We start from the raw sequence: 15,620 nt of genomic DNA, 5'->3' as shown, positions 1-15,620 counted from the left end.
TTTATGTATATATAGTAGCTTAATTAAATTAGATGGTCATATAAAAATTAATTGAATTAATTTCACTACATCCATCGTCAAATTGTTATATTCAACAAAACTTGCTGCAGTATTTTAACATTATTTGAAAGAAAATTATATCATCATATAATGTGTTATTTTTTTTTGGGTCAACAACCAATGACATAATGATGTGTATAATACACTTTTTCCCATGACAGGCCGTTTGGAGAAACTCCAAATATTAAGCGTGGGCCTACGTTCGGCCTGTTACGTGTATATTTCGAGTTTTTTTTTTGTCAAAATAGAACTTGCCAATAATTTGGGTCCATAACAAAAACAAATTCTAAATTCGTCAAGGGGTCCTAAGGGCATCCACATCGGTGGTTACTCACATGATTGCTTTTATTAAAAAAATAATAAAAAGAAGAGAGAGAAGAGAAATCAGAAGAAATCAGAAGAAATCGTTACTTGCTGGAGGACTGGAAGAAACGGTTCTCTCTACTAAACAGAAAGGTGTCATTTCCTCATTGGTATATATAATAAAAAATAAATAAATAATGAATATATATAATAAAAAAAAAATTTATTATTTTCTGAGAAATGTTCACCTATTTCTCGAGTAATGATGGTCTAAATTCATCATATCACATTAAAAAAAAAAAAAAAATGAAATTTCATTATAACACAATAATTTTATTATTTTCTCTCAAATAGTAAACACTAAACACATCATTCGAAGAAGACGCAAAGTTTTTTTTTTTTGCACTTTTTAAAGTGTTTTTATTTTTGGTACAATAAAATCCTTGTTTTTGATCATAATCGTAACGTATAGCCATTAAAAGGTACTTTAAAAGGGTATGATCATAACTGGTACTTTAAAAGGGTAAAAATAAATATGCTAAACGAGGTGAATGAAAATCTAAACTCTTAAAAAAGAAAAAGAGAGCGTGGGCTAGCTCCAATAGCCATCCGATAAACAACCGAACCGACTCAAGCTCAATCAATATATAAAATAAAGTGAAAACGAAAAAGGAAAATAATAATAAAAGAAAAGAGAAAAAAAAGGAAAAAAGGCAAAACACAGTCGGCGGATTGCGCCCGCCGACCAATCATAACGTCGTTTTCTTTTTCTTTGCCAACCAAAAAAAAAAAGATTTTATTATTTTATTAATTTTCATCTTCTCTTGTTCATCATCTCTGGGCCTCTGATAAGATTCAAGATCTTGTTTTCTTCTTCTTTTAATCAACTCGCGATTTCTTTTATTTATTGTTAATCTTTGATTTGGATTCCCCGATTCTGTTTCTTCTTCCGTTTCTGTTCTTTTTTATATAATCTGATCGGAAGATTCTAGCTTTTTCTTTTTAGGGTAGTTTTGTTTGTTTACAACTCAGAGAGCTCGTTGAGAGTTTATTACTTGTAAAGCAATGAAGAGTGATTCGACGGAACAATCAGTTGAAAGAATCGAAAACGGTCACATCAAGAAGAAGAGGAACAGACCAAGCAAACATATTCGTCGATCTAAGCTTACCTCAGGTTTTTCTAAAAATCTTTTCTTTTAGGGTTTTTGTTTCTCAATTGATTTCGTATAATGTACGCTTGTTTGATAGCTCTAGGGTTTTGCTATGAATCCTGTAGTTTGAAAATTGATAATTAGGGTTTAAAGTTTGGATTTTTTTTTTTTTGGGTTCAGTTCTTCTTTAACTATTGAGGATGAAGAAAAGTTATTGTTGCCTTTTTACCTTACAAGTTTTCAACTTTGATGTCATGGAACAGTACCTGTAGAAGATACACATGTGGAGTCGTCAGATGGTAGAGATAGCAGTAGGGGTAAAGCAAAAGATTCTACTTCTTCATCCAAGCAACAGCAAATGGATACTTCCAATGGACTTGGAGTCATGCGAGCGTCTAATGTTGCTTTCAATTCTGTGCCGCCTTTGTATTTTGAGAGGCCAGCAGAAACCGGGAGATGTGCAAGTCCGTTGCTTCCTTCTCCTGAAGTTAGTAAACAGTTGTTGTCTAAGTCGTGCCCTGATCCTAGGGCTTGTGACCAGTCTCCTAGGATGGATGGTGACTTGTTTCAGCAGATTAAAGGTTCCTCACAGCGAAAGATTTTCTCTTCACACTGGTCTCTTGATGCTGTTAACGAAGCTTTAGAGGTTTGTTTTTGAGATGTTCTCTTTATTGTTTCTCATGTTTTCTTCAAGAAAGAACATTTTTTAAGTTATATTTTCTGGACCTCATAGTTTACTTTTATGCATTGTATCAGAAGGGGGAAGCTTTTAAAGCACTATTTCGGGTGAATGCTCATAACCGCTATGAGGTCAGAAGCTACATCTGATTTTTCCAAGAGATTTTAAGTTTCTAAACTGTTGATTTCTTATGTTCACTTTGAATCAATGTTTTTGTCTGTTTCCTTTTGAAGGCTTACTGTAAGATCGATGGAGTCCCTACAGATATTCTAATCAATGGAAATGTTGGCCAAAATAGAGCAGTAAGTTTGGTTTATTCCCTACACTAAACTTCCTGACTTATGTTTTTTTTCTGCATTTCAGTCTTAGAGTTTTTCCCTTTTGGCCTAAGTTCAGACTTGTGTTTCTTTATGTAGGTGGAAGGAGATATTGTTGTTATTAAATTGGATCCTCTCTCACTGTGGCCCAAGATGAAAGGATTTGTTACTGAAAGTGTTGCTAGGTCTGAAGTAACGGACAGTCCCCCAGAGAAAGATAACATAAATGCTCGACAAAAGAAATCTGTTGATGTGGTGGAAGGTTTTGAAGATGGGTTCTCGATAAACGGATCGCCAGTTATTGGACAAGGAGGTAAGAACTGTGTTAGTCGCAGTTCGAAACCATTACTGGATTCGTATTTGGGTTCTTCTAGTGAGCAGAAAGGAAATGGCAGTGCAGTTGAGAAATTATGCGGCGTCCTTAGTTCCTTCCCCCACAAACGACCAACGGGACAAGTTGTTGCTGTTGTTGAAAAATCACTTGTAAGGGATTCTATCGTGGGCTTGCTTGATATCAAGGGATGGAGTCATTACAAGGGAGGTGATGCAAAAAGGTGCAAGTCTCCTTCGTCTCTTTCTGATGATGAATACGTCCAACTGATGCCTGCAGACCCTAGGTTTCCTAAATTGATTGTTCCCTTCCATGCCTTACCTGGAAGCATTAGAGAAAGACTCGAGAATATTGATCCAACTCTCGAGGCAGAGCTGGTAGCTGCCCAAATTGTGGATTGGGGCGAAGGGAGTCCATTTCCCGTAGCCCAAATTACACATCTCTTTGGCCGAGGCAGTGAATTAGAGCCTCAGATCAAGGCAATATTGTATCAGAACTTGGTTTGCGATTCTGAATTTTCTCCTGGCTCGCTCACTAGTCTTCCACGTGTCCCTTGGGTAGTACCAGAAGAAGAGGTTCAACGTAGAAAAGATCTGAGAGACCTGTGTGTATTAACCATCGACCCCTCGACGGCTACAGATCTCGATGATGCTCTATCAGTGCAAAGTTTACCCGGCGGTGTTTTTAGAGTCGGTGTTCACATTGCTGATGTCTCCTACTTTGTTTTACCGGAGACTGCTCTTGACATAGAAGCTCAGTTTAGGTCGACAAGTGTTTATATGCTGCAGAGAAAAATATCAATGTTGCCTCCATTACTGTCAGAGAACGTAGGTTCACTTAATCCAGGAGCTGATAGGCTTGCATTTTCTATCTTCTGGGATTTAAATAGAGAAGGGGATGTGATAGATCGCTGGATTGGTCGTACAGTTATACGGTCGTGCTGCAAGCTTTCATATGACCATGCTCAAGATATTATAGATGGGAAAAGTGATGTTACAGATAATGGCTGGCCTTCGTTGCATGGATCTTTCGAATGGAGTGATGTAGTTCGATCTGTCAAACAGCTTAGTGAGATTTCCACCACTTTAAGGCAAAAAAGATTTAGAAACGGGGCTTTGCAGCTGGAGAATTCGAAGCCTGTTTTCTTATTTGATGAACATGGAGTTCCGTATGATTTTGTGACGTGTTCGAGAAAGGGTTCAAATTTTCTTGTTGAGGAGTTTATGCTCTTAGCAAATATGACAGCAGCTGAGGTTATTTCTCGAGCTTACCCTGATAGTTCATTGCTCCGGAGGCATCCAGAACCAAATACACGCAAGCTCAAAGAATTTGAAGGATTTTGTTCAAAGCATGGTATGGATTTGGACATATCTTCTTCTGGCCAACTCCAGGAGTCATTGGAGAAAATTACGGGAAACCTCAAAGATGACTCAGTTTTTGTAGATATTCTCAACAATTATGCTATAAAACCTATGCAGTTAGCGTCTTACTTCTGCACTGGGAATTTGAAGGATAGTGTTGCTGAGTGGGGACACTATGCACTAGCTGTTCCTCTCTATACTCACTTCACATCTCCTCTTCGACGGTACGCGGACATAGTCGTTCACCGTGCGATAGCTGCTGCTCTTGAGGCTGAGGAGTTGTACTCAAAGCAGAAACAAACATCAATTGATGAAGTGAGAAGCTGTTTCACCGGCATTCATTTCAATAAAGATGCTGCTGAATCTATGGAGGGCAAGGAAGCATTATCGGTCGCTGCTTTGAAACATGGTGTTCCCTCCACTGAAATACTCTCTGATGTCGCTGCTTATTGCAATGACAGGAAGCTGGCTTCTCGAAAAGTCAGAGATGCATGTGATAAGCTCTACACTTGGTTTGTGCTGAAGAGAAAAGCGGCAAGTAAATTAGAACCTTGCATCATTCAGCTGCTTCTTATGTTTATGGTTGTTATGAAATCTCATATATTTCCTTTCCCTGCAGGTTTTTCCGTGCGAAGCTAGAGTAATGAACTTGGGATCAAGATTTATGACTGTTTACATTAGCAAGCTCGGGGTAAGTCTCTACTGGTTCATGTATCTCCTATTAAATGATCTAAATCCCTGTTTACAGTCTGCTTAATACTAATCGTTGTTGATGCTGTCACAGATTGAACGAAGAATATACTATGACCAAATCGAAGGCTTGTGTGCAGACTGGCTAGAGGCAACGTCTACGTTAATCCTTGATAAACTCTATTTCAAGAGAGGAGGAAGAGGCTACTTCAAGCCCTTGGAGGAAGTTGCATATGTGGTGAGTCCTAGTGACCTATGTGCTGCAAAATTCAGTGCATTGTCTGTCCATGACACCGAGTCATCAGAAGCTGTGACAAAAGACGAAGTAGCCCCTGCGGTTTTTCCGTTGACTGTTCAGCTTTTCTCAACAATTCCGGTGGTTCTTCACGCTGTTGGTGGAGATGACGGTCCGCTCGATATAGGAGCGAGACTCTACATGAGTTCATATTATTTATGATTGGAGCAAAGAGATCTCTTAAGAGGCAGACTGTAGCAACTGCTGTATATTTTTCAGATTACAGTTGCTGGAAAAAAAAAAATCATGTGGGACGAGAACAGCTCCGTAGTTGGATGATATATAGATAGACAGAGACCAGTGTGGGGACTCGCCGTTGTTTTTTGGTTCGGTCTGGAATCCCCATTGGTTCGATTCGAAGTTGAGTTAAATGTGTTTCTATTTCCTATGTTTTCCATAGATTTGCTTGCCCAATATGTTTTAGTTTTGGGTTGGCCAAAATCATCAAAAGCTTTCACTTGTAAAATTTCATTGAGTAAACAAGCCTCTCTGCTAATAGTAAGATTCCAACAGAAAATCTCAATTGCAATTGCTCCATGTTGTTAAAAAGTGCTTTAGGACTAAAAGATATATTGGCACAAGGTTGATGTCAGAGAGATCTACTAAGATTCTTAGGTGTAGGATTTGGTTTGGCGGCTGCATTCTGAGTTGCTTCTTGTAATTTCATTTGATCTTCTGAGAGCTCTCTTTGGCGCTGACTGGCTTGGCAACTAACTGCAACCAACACGCCTAAGACTGTGAGCACCCACGTCCCTAGTGCACTGCAAAGAAGAAAACTTTAGGTTACAGAAACGTTCAAGAGAGACACGCTTGAATATGTTTACCAAATATCTTTGCTGTCCTGAAGATTTGGTACTTCACATTCTAAGAATAGGAAGATAAAGAAAGCAACTTACATGACTTGAGGTCGTAAACACATTCCCCTGACCTGTAATTTTTACTCTGTTTTCGAAACGTAGCGAAACTCGGTTAACAATGGGCAGAAAAATCTTTAAACGGAGGCAATACTTACAACTGCAAATACCGTCCAAATAATACATATGACGAAACCAATGTCTCTTCATTATAAGTTCGATTATACTTGTATAGTTGTATCATTTTACAGATTTAGCTATGGTGAAATACATCTAACTCGACTAAAAGAAGCAAGTACAACAACAACACTTAACAGTCCATGAGACTTTTAAAGCATATATACCTTTCGATGACAGACAAAAAAAAAGGTATCTATCTATACTATTAAAAGGGAAGCATTATTTACAAGGCAAAATGAATTCCAAAATATATGACATAAAATGACCCTGAATAAATTAAAAAGCATACAATACAAGAAGAACATTAAAGTAATTTAAAACGTCCAAACGTGCGGATCCGTATGTGAACCGGGATTCATTAATTCGGATTATGTATACTGTGTTCGGAGTCAGATTAATTATTCCCATTAACAAACAAAGTCCCTTGAATTAGTTAAACACGTCCGGCCCAAACGAAGGAGATCCAATAATGCATTATCTAGAGTCCTAATAAATATAATAGTCCAAAAATCTCCAATCTTTCCAAACATAACACAATTTTTTTAATAAGAAATAATAACTAACTATACTATTAAAAGGAAAGCATTATTTACAAGGCAAAATGAATTCCAAAATATATGACATAAAATGACCCTGAATAAATTAAAAAGCATACAATACAAGAAGGACATTAAAGTAATTTAAAACGTCCAAACGTGCGGATCCGTATGTGAACCGGGATTCATTAATTCGGATTATGTATACTGTGTTCGGAGTCAGATTAATTATTCCCATTAACAAACAAAGTCCCTTGAATTAGTTAAACACGTCCGGCCCAAACGAAGGAGATCCAATAATGCATTATCTAGAGTCCTAATAAATATAATAGTCCAAAAATCTCCAATCTTTCCAAACATAACATAATTTTTTAAATAAGAAATAATAACTAAAATATCGTCAACTACTAAGATATTGTATTCCTAAAAAAAAAATTCGAATAGCAATAAAAATGGAAAAACAAATCTATACTTATGTCCCCATAGTCACGCAAAAATTAAGACTTTTCTAAATATGTAAAATTAACAAATTTGCAAAATTATCAAATATCATTAATAATGAAAAAAGAAAATTATATTTGTGTCCCCATAGTCACGCAAAATAAGGCAATTCTAAATATGTTTTTTATAAGGGGCAATTCTAAATATGTAAAATTAACAAATTTGCAAAATTATGGGCTGCAATGTTTCTAATAATAACAATAAAATATTATATTTAGGAAATATCTTAACAATAAATGAAAAATTAAGAAATTTATAAAATGTTTTGGGCAAAAAATATCTTAACAATAAATGAAAAATCACAAACATATATTTAACTTATGTCATACCATTTTCCTATATATATAACGAAAATGTATGTTTAAAGCCTAGAATATTCTTTTTTGTTTTTCAATTTCGATAGTACATATATTTTTTGTTCTATTTGCTAATTTAACTATAATCTAATTTTGAGGTTTTTTTATTCTTGATTTCTCCGTTGCATGGAGAGAGTTGTTTCCCCAGCTTGTGTGTCAGTATCTCTTCAAAACTATGGTACTTTGATCTATTTACTTTTGAATTTTACTTAGTTTCTTGACTTGGTGAATTTTATATTATGTTAAGTTTGATCTTTATTTTGTATGACACACTCTTTGATTGAAAGAGTTTATAAATTGATTTACTAAATCATCAAAAAAAGTTATAAGGATATTGAGAAGAGCATGAAGAGTTGTTCATAGAACATGGATCCTCAAAGCAACTCATCGAGCTGTAATTATTTTGTTAAATAATGATGTAATTTTGTGGTTAGTATTGAGTTTTAAGGTGACTTTTGTGTATTATTAATTTGTGTGTTTTGTTTTTGTAGATGGCAAACTTTGATTTGGACTTGGGAATCAAACTCATGTATATAATATACATAAACATTAAGATTCTCATTGTTGTTAATATTTTAAATATTTTTAAATTAGCTAATAATGTCGGTGGGTTTATACATTAGTTGAGAAGTATATGAAACTGTCATCTTTTTTGATCAAAACGAAATTGTTTTTTAGTTTTATGTTAATAAATGTTTTATGTTCATACCGAGAATAAATGACTAATAAACCTGAAAATTATGTACAATTCCAACTCATCCTAAGACAAACATCACACAAGAAGAAAGTATGAAAACCATTTTATGATAGCTTGGCTGCAGTCACTAAACACACATAAGGATGTCCATATTTTTTGTGAGATTAGCAATGTGAAGAAGAAAGCATGCATGTTGAAACATGGAGTAGTAAAATCAAGGGACTTTAATTATGACGTGAACAATATACTTACGTGCAAATCGAATAAATAATGCAAATCGACTTGTGATTGATTTTATTGTGTTTAGACTTAAACAAGCAAACAACATGTTGTATATAAGATTTGTGCATCCATCCACACGTTTAGTATAAGATATATATATGTGTGGTATAAAATATAAAGTGTTTATTGATATATTTTACAAAGATATTGTAAATTCATATTTTTTTGTTTTCTATTTTACCAAGTGTATAATAATATTGTTGAATGAAGGAAAAAAATGGACTCCTAGAATATCAATAGTTTTATGCCCAATATTTTTGAAAATCATTTTTAAAAGTTAACAGATCAGATTATTAAAGTCAATATTCTATATATATAAACTTCTTTAATTTGATGGTATATTATTTGTTATTTCCAAAAACGACTATCTAATTGAATATGTCCATTATAAAATCATTATTTATTTTTTATTTCAAAAAAAAGTTTATCAATAATACTAATTAATTTTGATTATAATAAATAGATTAAGACCAAAAAATTGATTTTTTTTTCAATTATGAAAACAGTTATTATATTTGTAATATATAAGCTAACCACGATTTACTATATTGAAAAGTAGTATATTCTTTATATAAATTTTGGATTTTAGATTTATTAGTATCTCAAAAAATTTAAATATTATCAATTTCCAAAATATTAATTCAAAATATATACTATGTTGAAATTTTGCGGATTTTGGTTCATAAGTGGAAAAAAAAACAATTTTTAACACTTAAGAATAGTTTTAGTGGATTAATATCATAACTGCTACGATTCTAATAAATTCTATGGTGAAAGGGTTATAATTTCATGTTATAGATTCTATACACTAAATATATCTACAAACAAAACCCACACATACGTGAGGATCCAAAACACTTACTTATTTCTTTATCTGATAAACTAAACTATATAATATGAAATGTGTAGATTATTATTAAAACCACGGTTATTAGATGGAAAATCATATATAGGACAAAACATACTACTTTTGTTTTACTATATTATGTTCTGAAATAGATATACTGTCTTTCTCTTACTGTTTTTTTTTTTAATGTAGTTTATCTTTACATATAACAAAAACAAAACTGCTCACTTTTTTAGTCTAAACCAAATTATAAACAAACTGAATACTTAACTGGTATGAGTGCGGATTATGAATGTTAACATTCCTAAAAAAAATATGTTTACAAACATAACTCCACATATATGTAATATATTATAAATCTAATAGCAAACTTATTTTTTGAAAGTAAACTTAATTTTTGAAATCAATCCCGCACGTACGTGCGGGTCTGAATCTAATACTTTTTTAAACTTGGCCACACAGGCTTTACATTAAAGCCACAAAGAGTCTGTGGAGGAGTCGAAGCCAGCTTTGGTGGGCTTTGCCACTAACCTATAATAATAATAATAACCTTTGCCTAAACATATATGTTTATCCTTTTATTAGTTGACTAATTCCTTGTTTTTGTTATTTTATTACATAGATACTACTAGATTAGATTCTGAACAAAAAAGGTTAAACTTGGCTGCGTCATCATCTTCAAGGCAGCATGGCCCATGAATCATCATGAGTCGTGTTCTAAAAAGCCCACTTGATGTAAAAGTTGCAACTACTCAAAGGAAAATTCCTAAATCACGGAATCAAACCCTAAAAAGCTTATCTTTTCTGTGGTAATGCAGCAGAGTCAATGTACCTGGACACAAATGGTGTGATGCTCAGACATTTTACCTTCAAATCCTCTCTTCTCCCAATCACGACTCATACCCGACGAAGCTACGCGAATACCCATCGTTCAACTTCAATCGGAGCCACCATGACATTTTCCACGACTCAGAACGAGTCGACTCAGCAAACTCAGAAACCCGTCCAGGTATGATAATATTCTTTTTTTCCAAATTTCCCCGTAGGGTCTTTGTTTCTTTAGTGATGAGATCTCAAATAGTTTGTGTCTGTATTATTAACTCAAATGATGAAAAAGGCACATATGCTTCGATTCTCGTGTCTTGTGTTCTTGAAAGATCTAATTTTTGTCCTCAAAGGGTCCTCCTCTGTTTTGTGGAAGCTGCTGTTCTGTCAATTTGATGTTTTTTCTTTTGTTTTTTTCCTCCTCTGTTCTTCGAAATGATTTCAAATTTTGTCCGATTTGGATTCCACTCAGTTCATGCTTGTACGTCCCCATGGTACCTTTAACAGTTTACACTATCGATCAATCCCAGTTTCACCTTTTAGCTTGGTTGGTAGCTCTAATATTGCGTTTTGCTTTAAAAAAGCCAATTTTTATAATAGACTTCACTTTAATTAAACCATCGCAGAGTTTTAAACCCAAGAGCTGATTCTTCTCGTTTGTTTACTTAAACATTCTCCATTGATTAGTAGTAACAGTCAAGAACCTCTAAAAAACTATTTACTTGGATGATTTCATTAAAATTTTGGTTATTTATATTACAATACATTACTCATCTCCAGTTATAGCTGCAACTTTAGACTTCTTGATGTTATATATCCTAAATCATTTTGGCAACTTAATCTCATAGGTGGCTAAGCGATTAGACAAGTTCAAGACTACTATTTTCACTCAGATGAGCATATTGGGTGTGAAACACGGAGCGATCAATTTAGGACAAGGCTTTCCCAATTTCGACGGTCCTGATTTTATTAAAGAAGCTGCCATCCAAGCCATTAAAGATGGTAAAAACCAGTACGCTCGTGCATACGGCGTTCCTGAGCTCAACTCTGCAATTGCTGCCCGGTTTCAAGAAGATACAGGTCTCGTTGTTGATCCGGAGAAAGAAGTGACTGTTACATCTGGTTGCACTGAAGCCATAGCTGCATCAGTGTTGGGTTTAATAAACCCTGGAGATGAAGTCATTCTCTTTGCACCTTTTTACGATTCATATGAAGCAACGCTCTCTATGGCTGGTGCTAAAATAAAAGGAATCACTTTGCGCCCACCTGACTTCTCCATCCCTTTGGAAGAGCTCAAAGCTGCGGTTACTAAAAACACCAGAGCCATTCTCATGAACACTCCACACAACCCAACGGGGAAGATGTTCACAAGAGAGGAGCTTGAAACCATTGCATCCCTCTGCATTGAAAACGATGTGCTTGTGTTCTCTGATGAAGTGTACGACAAGCTTGCTTTTGAAATGGATCACATCTCCATAGCATCTCTTCCTGGTATGTACGAAAGAACTGTGACCATGAATTCCCTTGGAAAGACTTTCTCTTTAACCGGATGGAAGATCGGTTGGGCGATTGCACCACCACATTTGACTTGGGGAGTTAGACAAGCGCACTCTTACCTGACGTTTGCCACATCAACACCAGCTCAGTGGGCAGCCATTGCAGCTCTAAAGGCACCAGAGTCTTACTACAAAGAGCTGAAGAGAGATTACGCGGCGAAAAAGGAGATACTGGTTAAGGGTTTGAAAGAAGTCGGGTTTAAAGTGTTCCCGTCAAGCGGGACTTACTTTGTGACCGCGGATCACACTCCATTTGGACTGGAGAACGATGTAGCCTTCTGTGAGTATCTTATTGAAGAAGTTGGAGTTGTTGCGATCCCCACTAGCGTCTTTTATTTGAATCCAGAAGAAGGGAAGAACTTGGTTAGGTTTGCGTTCTGTAAAGACGAAGAGACTTTGCGTGGTGCAATTGAGAGGATGAAACAAAAGCTAAAGTCAAAAGTCTGAAAGTTTGAATTAGTAAACCAACCACCTCCCTATTTTTAATGTCGTTCTTCTTCGGTTCCATTTCAAGACAGACTTTGAATCAGCAAAACAAATTACTAATAAAGTTTGACGTTATTAAATGCGATAGAGTAAACATTGTCTTTGTCTTTTGTTTAATCTTGAAAAATCCTAAATGAATAGATTAATCTAATTAAGGTTGAATGTTCTCTAAAAGACTGAAATTGATGTAATTATCTTTTTATAGGCCGAAAGTAATAAAAAGTAATTGAATACTACATGAGAAGAACTTAGACTTAAGATCTCAGTGAAAGCGATGTTAGCTTAATTAATCAAATACTAGAAAAGCCATTTATAATCTAATCTCATTAGCTTAAGCTTTGTCGTTTTCGTTCTTTTGCAAAGAAACCATAAGGAGATACTGAGATTACTTAAACGTTTTCGAATATAGATATTTTTAGTGAAATTAAAGCATACATGTAAATAATTTATTTTTGCATTAGTATTGGGAATATAATATTGTCCCATGTGAAAAGTATATACTACTAAAAATATTTGAGGCCTAGTAATGCGGAGTGCACCATGCGAGGATGTTTGGTAAATATGTTTTTATTCACAAAAATGATCCAAACTCATTTTTTGTGTTTCTTTCTCTTTATTTCTATTTTTATTTCCGTATCAAGTAATTCATCTCGATCGTCCGATTTGGTAGACTACCTATATATACTTTATATACTACAGTTTTCACCAACTCTATCTTCTTTCCCAATATGAATTGTTGATTTTATTTGTAGTCTATGGTTTACACCTTTTTCTATTATTGATAAAAAGTAAAGTATACTTACCATGAATATAGACCAAAATAAATAAATATTCTTTTGAAAGTCTAAATCGACTGTAATATTAATATAGAAAATTCTCCCAAAAGCAGTGATTTTTTCTTTTTAATAAAAAAAAAAAAACGAAAAGTTTAAATTATATTTTAAGAAAAAAAGAGTGACCAACCAAACCAAAAGAGATGTATGTGTGTGTAGCGGCACGTGCCGGCCTGCAACAGTAAAGCTAAAAAGCGTCTCCGACTCCTAATATTCCCCGTCAAGACCGTGACTTCTTCTTCTTCTTCTTCCCCCCGTATTCAGTCAGATCCAACGGCTACGGTTCGTTGCTTTCGTTAAATCAACCGTCAGATTTTTTTTATCTAACGGTCAATATTGAATCTAACTCCTTTTTTTTCTTCTCTGTCTCTTAAAATAATAATCTCATCAAACCCGCTTCAAAGTTCAAAGCTTTCTCTCTCTTTCTCTTTCGATCTCTCTCTCTTAAGCAAAGTGAGCTTCTTCTTCTTCCTCTTCTTCTACCTTTTTATTAGCTTCACCGTGAAAACTATCCGGAAAACAAAAAAAAAAACGACGTAAAAGAGGAAACGGAGTTAAGAGTTCTCTTGTGTTTGCGATGCTCGGCACGGTGGTGCAGTGGTGGCTAACGTATTTCCGTTTAACATTTGGCCGGAAAATTCGAGAAAGAAAGTGGTGATTCATACTCTATATCGAGCCCTTCTCTCGATCAAAGCTTTTTGATTTTTTTTTTTTGTTTGCTCTGTTTTATTTTTATCAGAGGAGATGAGCCAATCGAAACTAACGAGGACTCAGTCGTCGTTACTCAGATCATCTCCGACAATTCGATCATCGATTCAAAGCCTTTCTTCAATCACTGAATGTGATGACTTCAACGAAACCTCTCACCACCGCTGCGAAGAACAAGATCTAGAAGCCGGTGAGAAAGAAGAGAAACAGAGGAGGAAAAAACCGGTTAAATCATTCGGGTCATTTAACCGAATTAAACCGGGTCTCGCCTTCACACTCGCTTCTCTCTCTTTCCTCAGTCTCTCATCTTTTTTACTCTTCTTCGTCGACGAGGTTTTCACGTCGGAGAATCTCTTGCTCGGTTTGATCTTCGTCGCCGTTGCTCTGTTCTTCGCGTCGCGCAACATGGCGGTTATCAACCAAACCGTAATCGCAATCAAACAGATTCGCGTAAGAAGGTCTCGAACCAAACACAAACCGAAACCGGTTCAATGGTACATCGGGGATTCAAAACCGGAACCGATCAAAGAAGATGAAACGAGGAGGAGACTCGTCGTTAAAGAAGGAGTACGATTCTTCAGCAATGGTGATTTCTACGAAGGTGAGTTTAACAGAGGCAAGTGTAACGGAAGTGGAGTTTACTACTATTTCGTTAACGGAAGATATGAAGGAGACTGGATCAATGGAAGGTACGATGGTTATGGAATCGAGTGTTGGTCTAAAGGAAGCAAGTACAAAGGACAGTACAAGCAAGGACTTAGACATGGTTACGGAGTTTACTGGTTTTACACTGGTGATTCTTACTCTGGTGAATGGTTCAACGGTCAAAGCCATGGCTTTGGTGTTCAAACTTGTGCTGATGGAAGCTCTTTTGTCGGAGAATTCAAATTTGGTGTCAAACATGGACTTGGATCTTACCATTTCAGGTATATTTAAATATATATCTATAAAAAGGAGACAAAAGCTTATATGTCTCTGTTTTTTTATTTCTGAGTTATGATGATTTTGTTGTAGAAATGGAGATAAGTACGCAGGAGAGTATTTTGGAGACAAGATTCATGGGTTTGGTGTTTACCATTTTGCTAATGGTCACTATTACGAAGGAGCTTGGCACGAAGGTCGTAAGCAAGGGTATGGCACGTATAGATTCAGAACCGGTGATATCAAATCCGGTGAATGGGATGATGGTAATCTCGTTAACCATCTTCCTCAAGAATCCGGCCCGGTTCATAGAGCGGTTCAGGTATTATTTAAATATTTCCAAAAGGTTGAAACTTTAGATGGAAATGTTTTGGATTAAAAGGTACTTAATGAGTATAATTACATTGCAGAGTGCACGAGAGAGGGTGAAGAAAGGAGTGAACCAAAGACGGGTCGATGAGCAGGTGGTACGAGCTGTGGCTGCAGCTAATAAAGCTGCGACGGCTGCCAGAGTTGCAGCTGTGAAAGCCGTTCAGAATCAAATGGATGGTAAAATTTGTGAAAATTAAAACATTAGAAAAAGAAAAAAAAAAAGTGAAAATGACAAGTAAAGATGACATAGAAAAAAAATGTATTAGATTTTTTTTGTTTTGTTTTTAATGTAACCCTGGTAAGCTTTGAATTATGAGAAGCTTTACTATGGAGGGTTTTTTTTTTTTTTTACATTTGTCCTAACTAATGTAAATGTACATAGAGGAAGTAATGTTTGTTTTCTTTTCATTTTTGTAAAAGAAATTATGTGGATGATTTAAGATTGATGTTTTGACATTGATCTGAATCACTGACAGATA

The 15,620-nt window shown here is 35.3% G+C and overlaps 3 protein-coding genes across 4 annotated transcripts; all 3 read left to right on the top strand.

Moving 5' to 3' along the window:
• The first annotated feature begins 907 nt into the window (after window positions 1-907).
• Window positions 908-5,704, top strand: LOC104713439 (DIS3-like exonuclease 2). 2 transcript variants are annotated; one of them, XM_010430549.3, is made up of 7 exons: window positions 908-1,537; window positions 1,778-2,160; window positions 2,271-2,324; window positions 2,427-2,495; window positions 2,610-4,736; window positions 4,822-4,893; window positions 4,987-5,704. In XM_010430549.3, exons 1-7 carry the CDS (start codon window positions 1,429-1,431, stop codon window positions 5,347-5,349), a joined length of 3,177 nt encoding a protein of 1,058 aa, XP_010428851.2. In that variant the 5' UTR covers window positions 908-1,428; the 3' UTR covers window positions 5,350-5,704. The 2 variants fall into 2 exon arrangements, 1 of the variants encoding a protein (XP_010428851.2); XR_755618.3 differs by having other exon boundaries at window positions 967-1,537; window positions 2,610-4,740.
• A 4,292-nt stretch (window positions 5,705-9,996) lies between these two features.
• LOC104713438 (uncharacterized) lies at window positions 9,997-12,387 on the top strand. Its single transcript, XM_010430548.3, has 2 exons — window positions 9,997-10,449; window positions 11,114-12,387. The coding sequence occupies exons 1-2, from the start codon at window positions 10,267-10,269 to the stop codon at window positions 12,266-12,268; spliced, it is 1,338 nt and encodes a 445-aa protein (XP_010428850.2). The 5' UTR covers window positions 9,997-10,266; the 3' UTR covers window positions 12,269-12,387.
• A 970-nt stretch (window positions 12,388-13,357) lies between these two features.
• Window positions 13,358-15,564, top strand: LOC104713437 (uncharacterized). Its single transcript, XM_010430547.3, has 3 exons — window positions 13,358-14,774; window positions 14,863-15,091; window positions 15,180-15,564. Exons 1-3 carry the CDS (start codon window positions 13,885-13,887, stop codon window positions 15,336-15,338), a joined length of 1,278 nt encoding a protein of 425 aa, XP_010428849.1. The 5' UTR covers window positions 13,358-13,884; the 3' UTR covers window positions 15,339-15,564.
• Window positions 15,565-15,620: the final 56 nt, after the last annotated feature.

This window comes from Camelina sativa, chromosome 9 (assembly GCF_030686135.1).
Source record: "Camelina sativa cultivar CO46 ecotype springtype chromosome 9, ASM3068613v1".
NCBI classification, from domain to species: Eukaryota; Viridiplantae; Streptophyta; class Magnoliopsida; order Brassicales; family Brassicaceae; genus Camelina; species Camelina sativa.
Note: the sequence above shows the minus strand (reverse complement) of the source record. Positions and strands in the feature narration are given on the sequence as shown.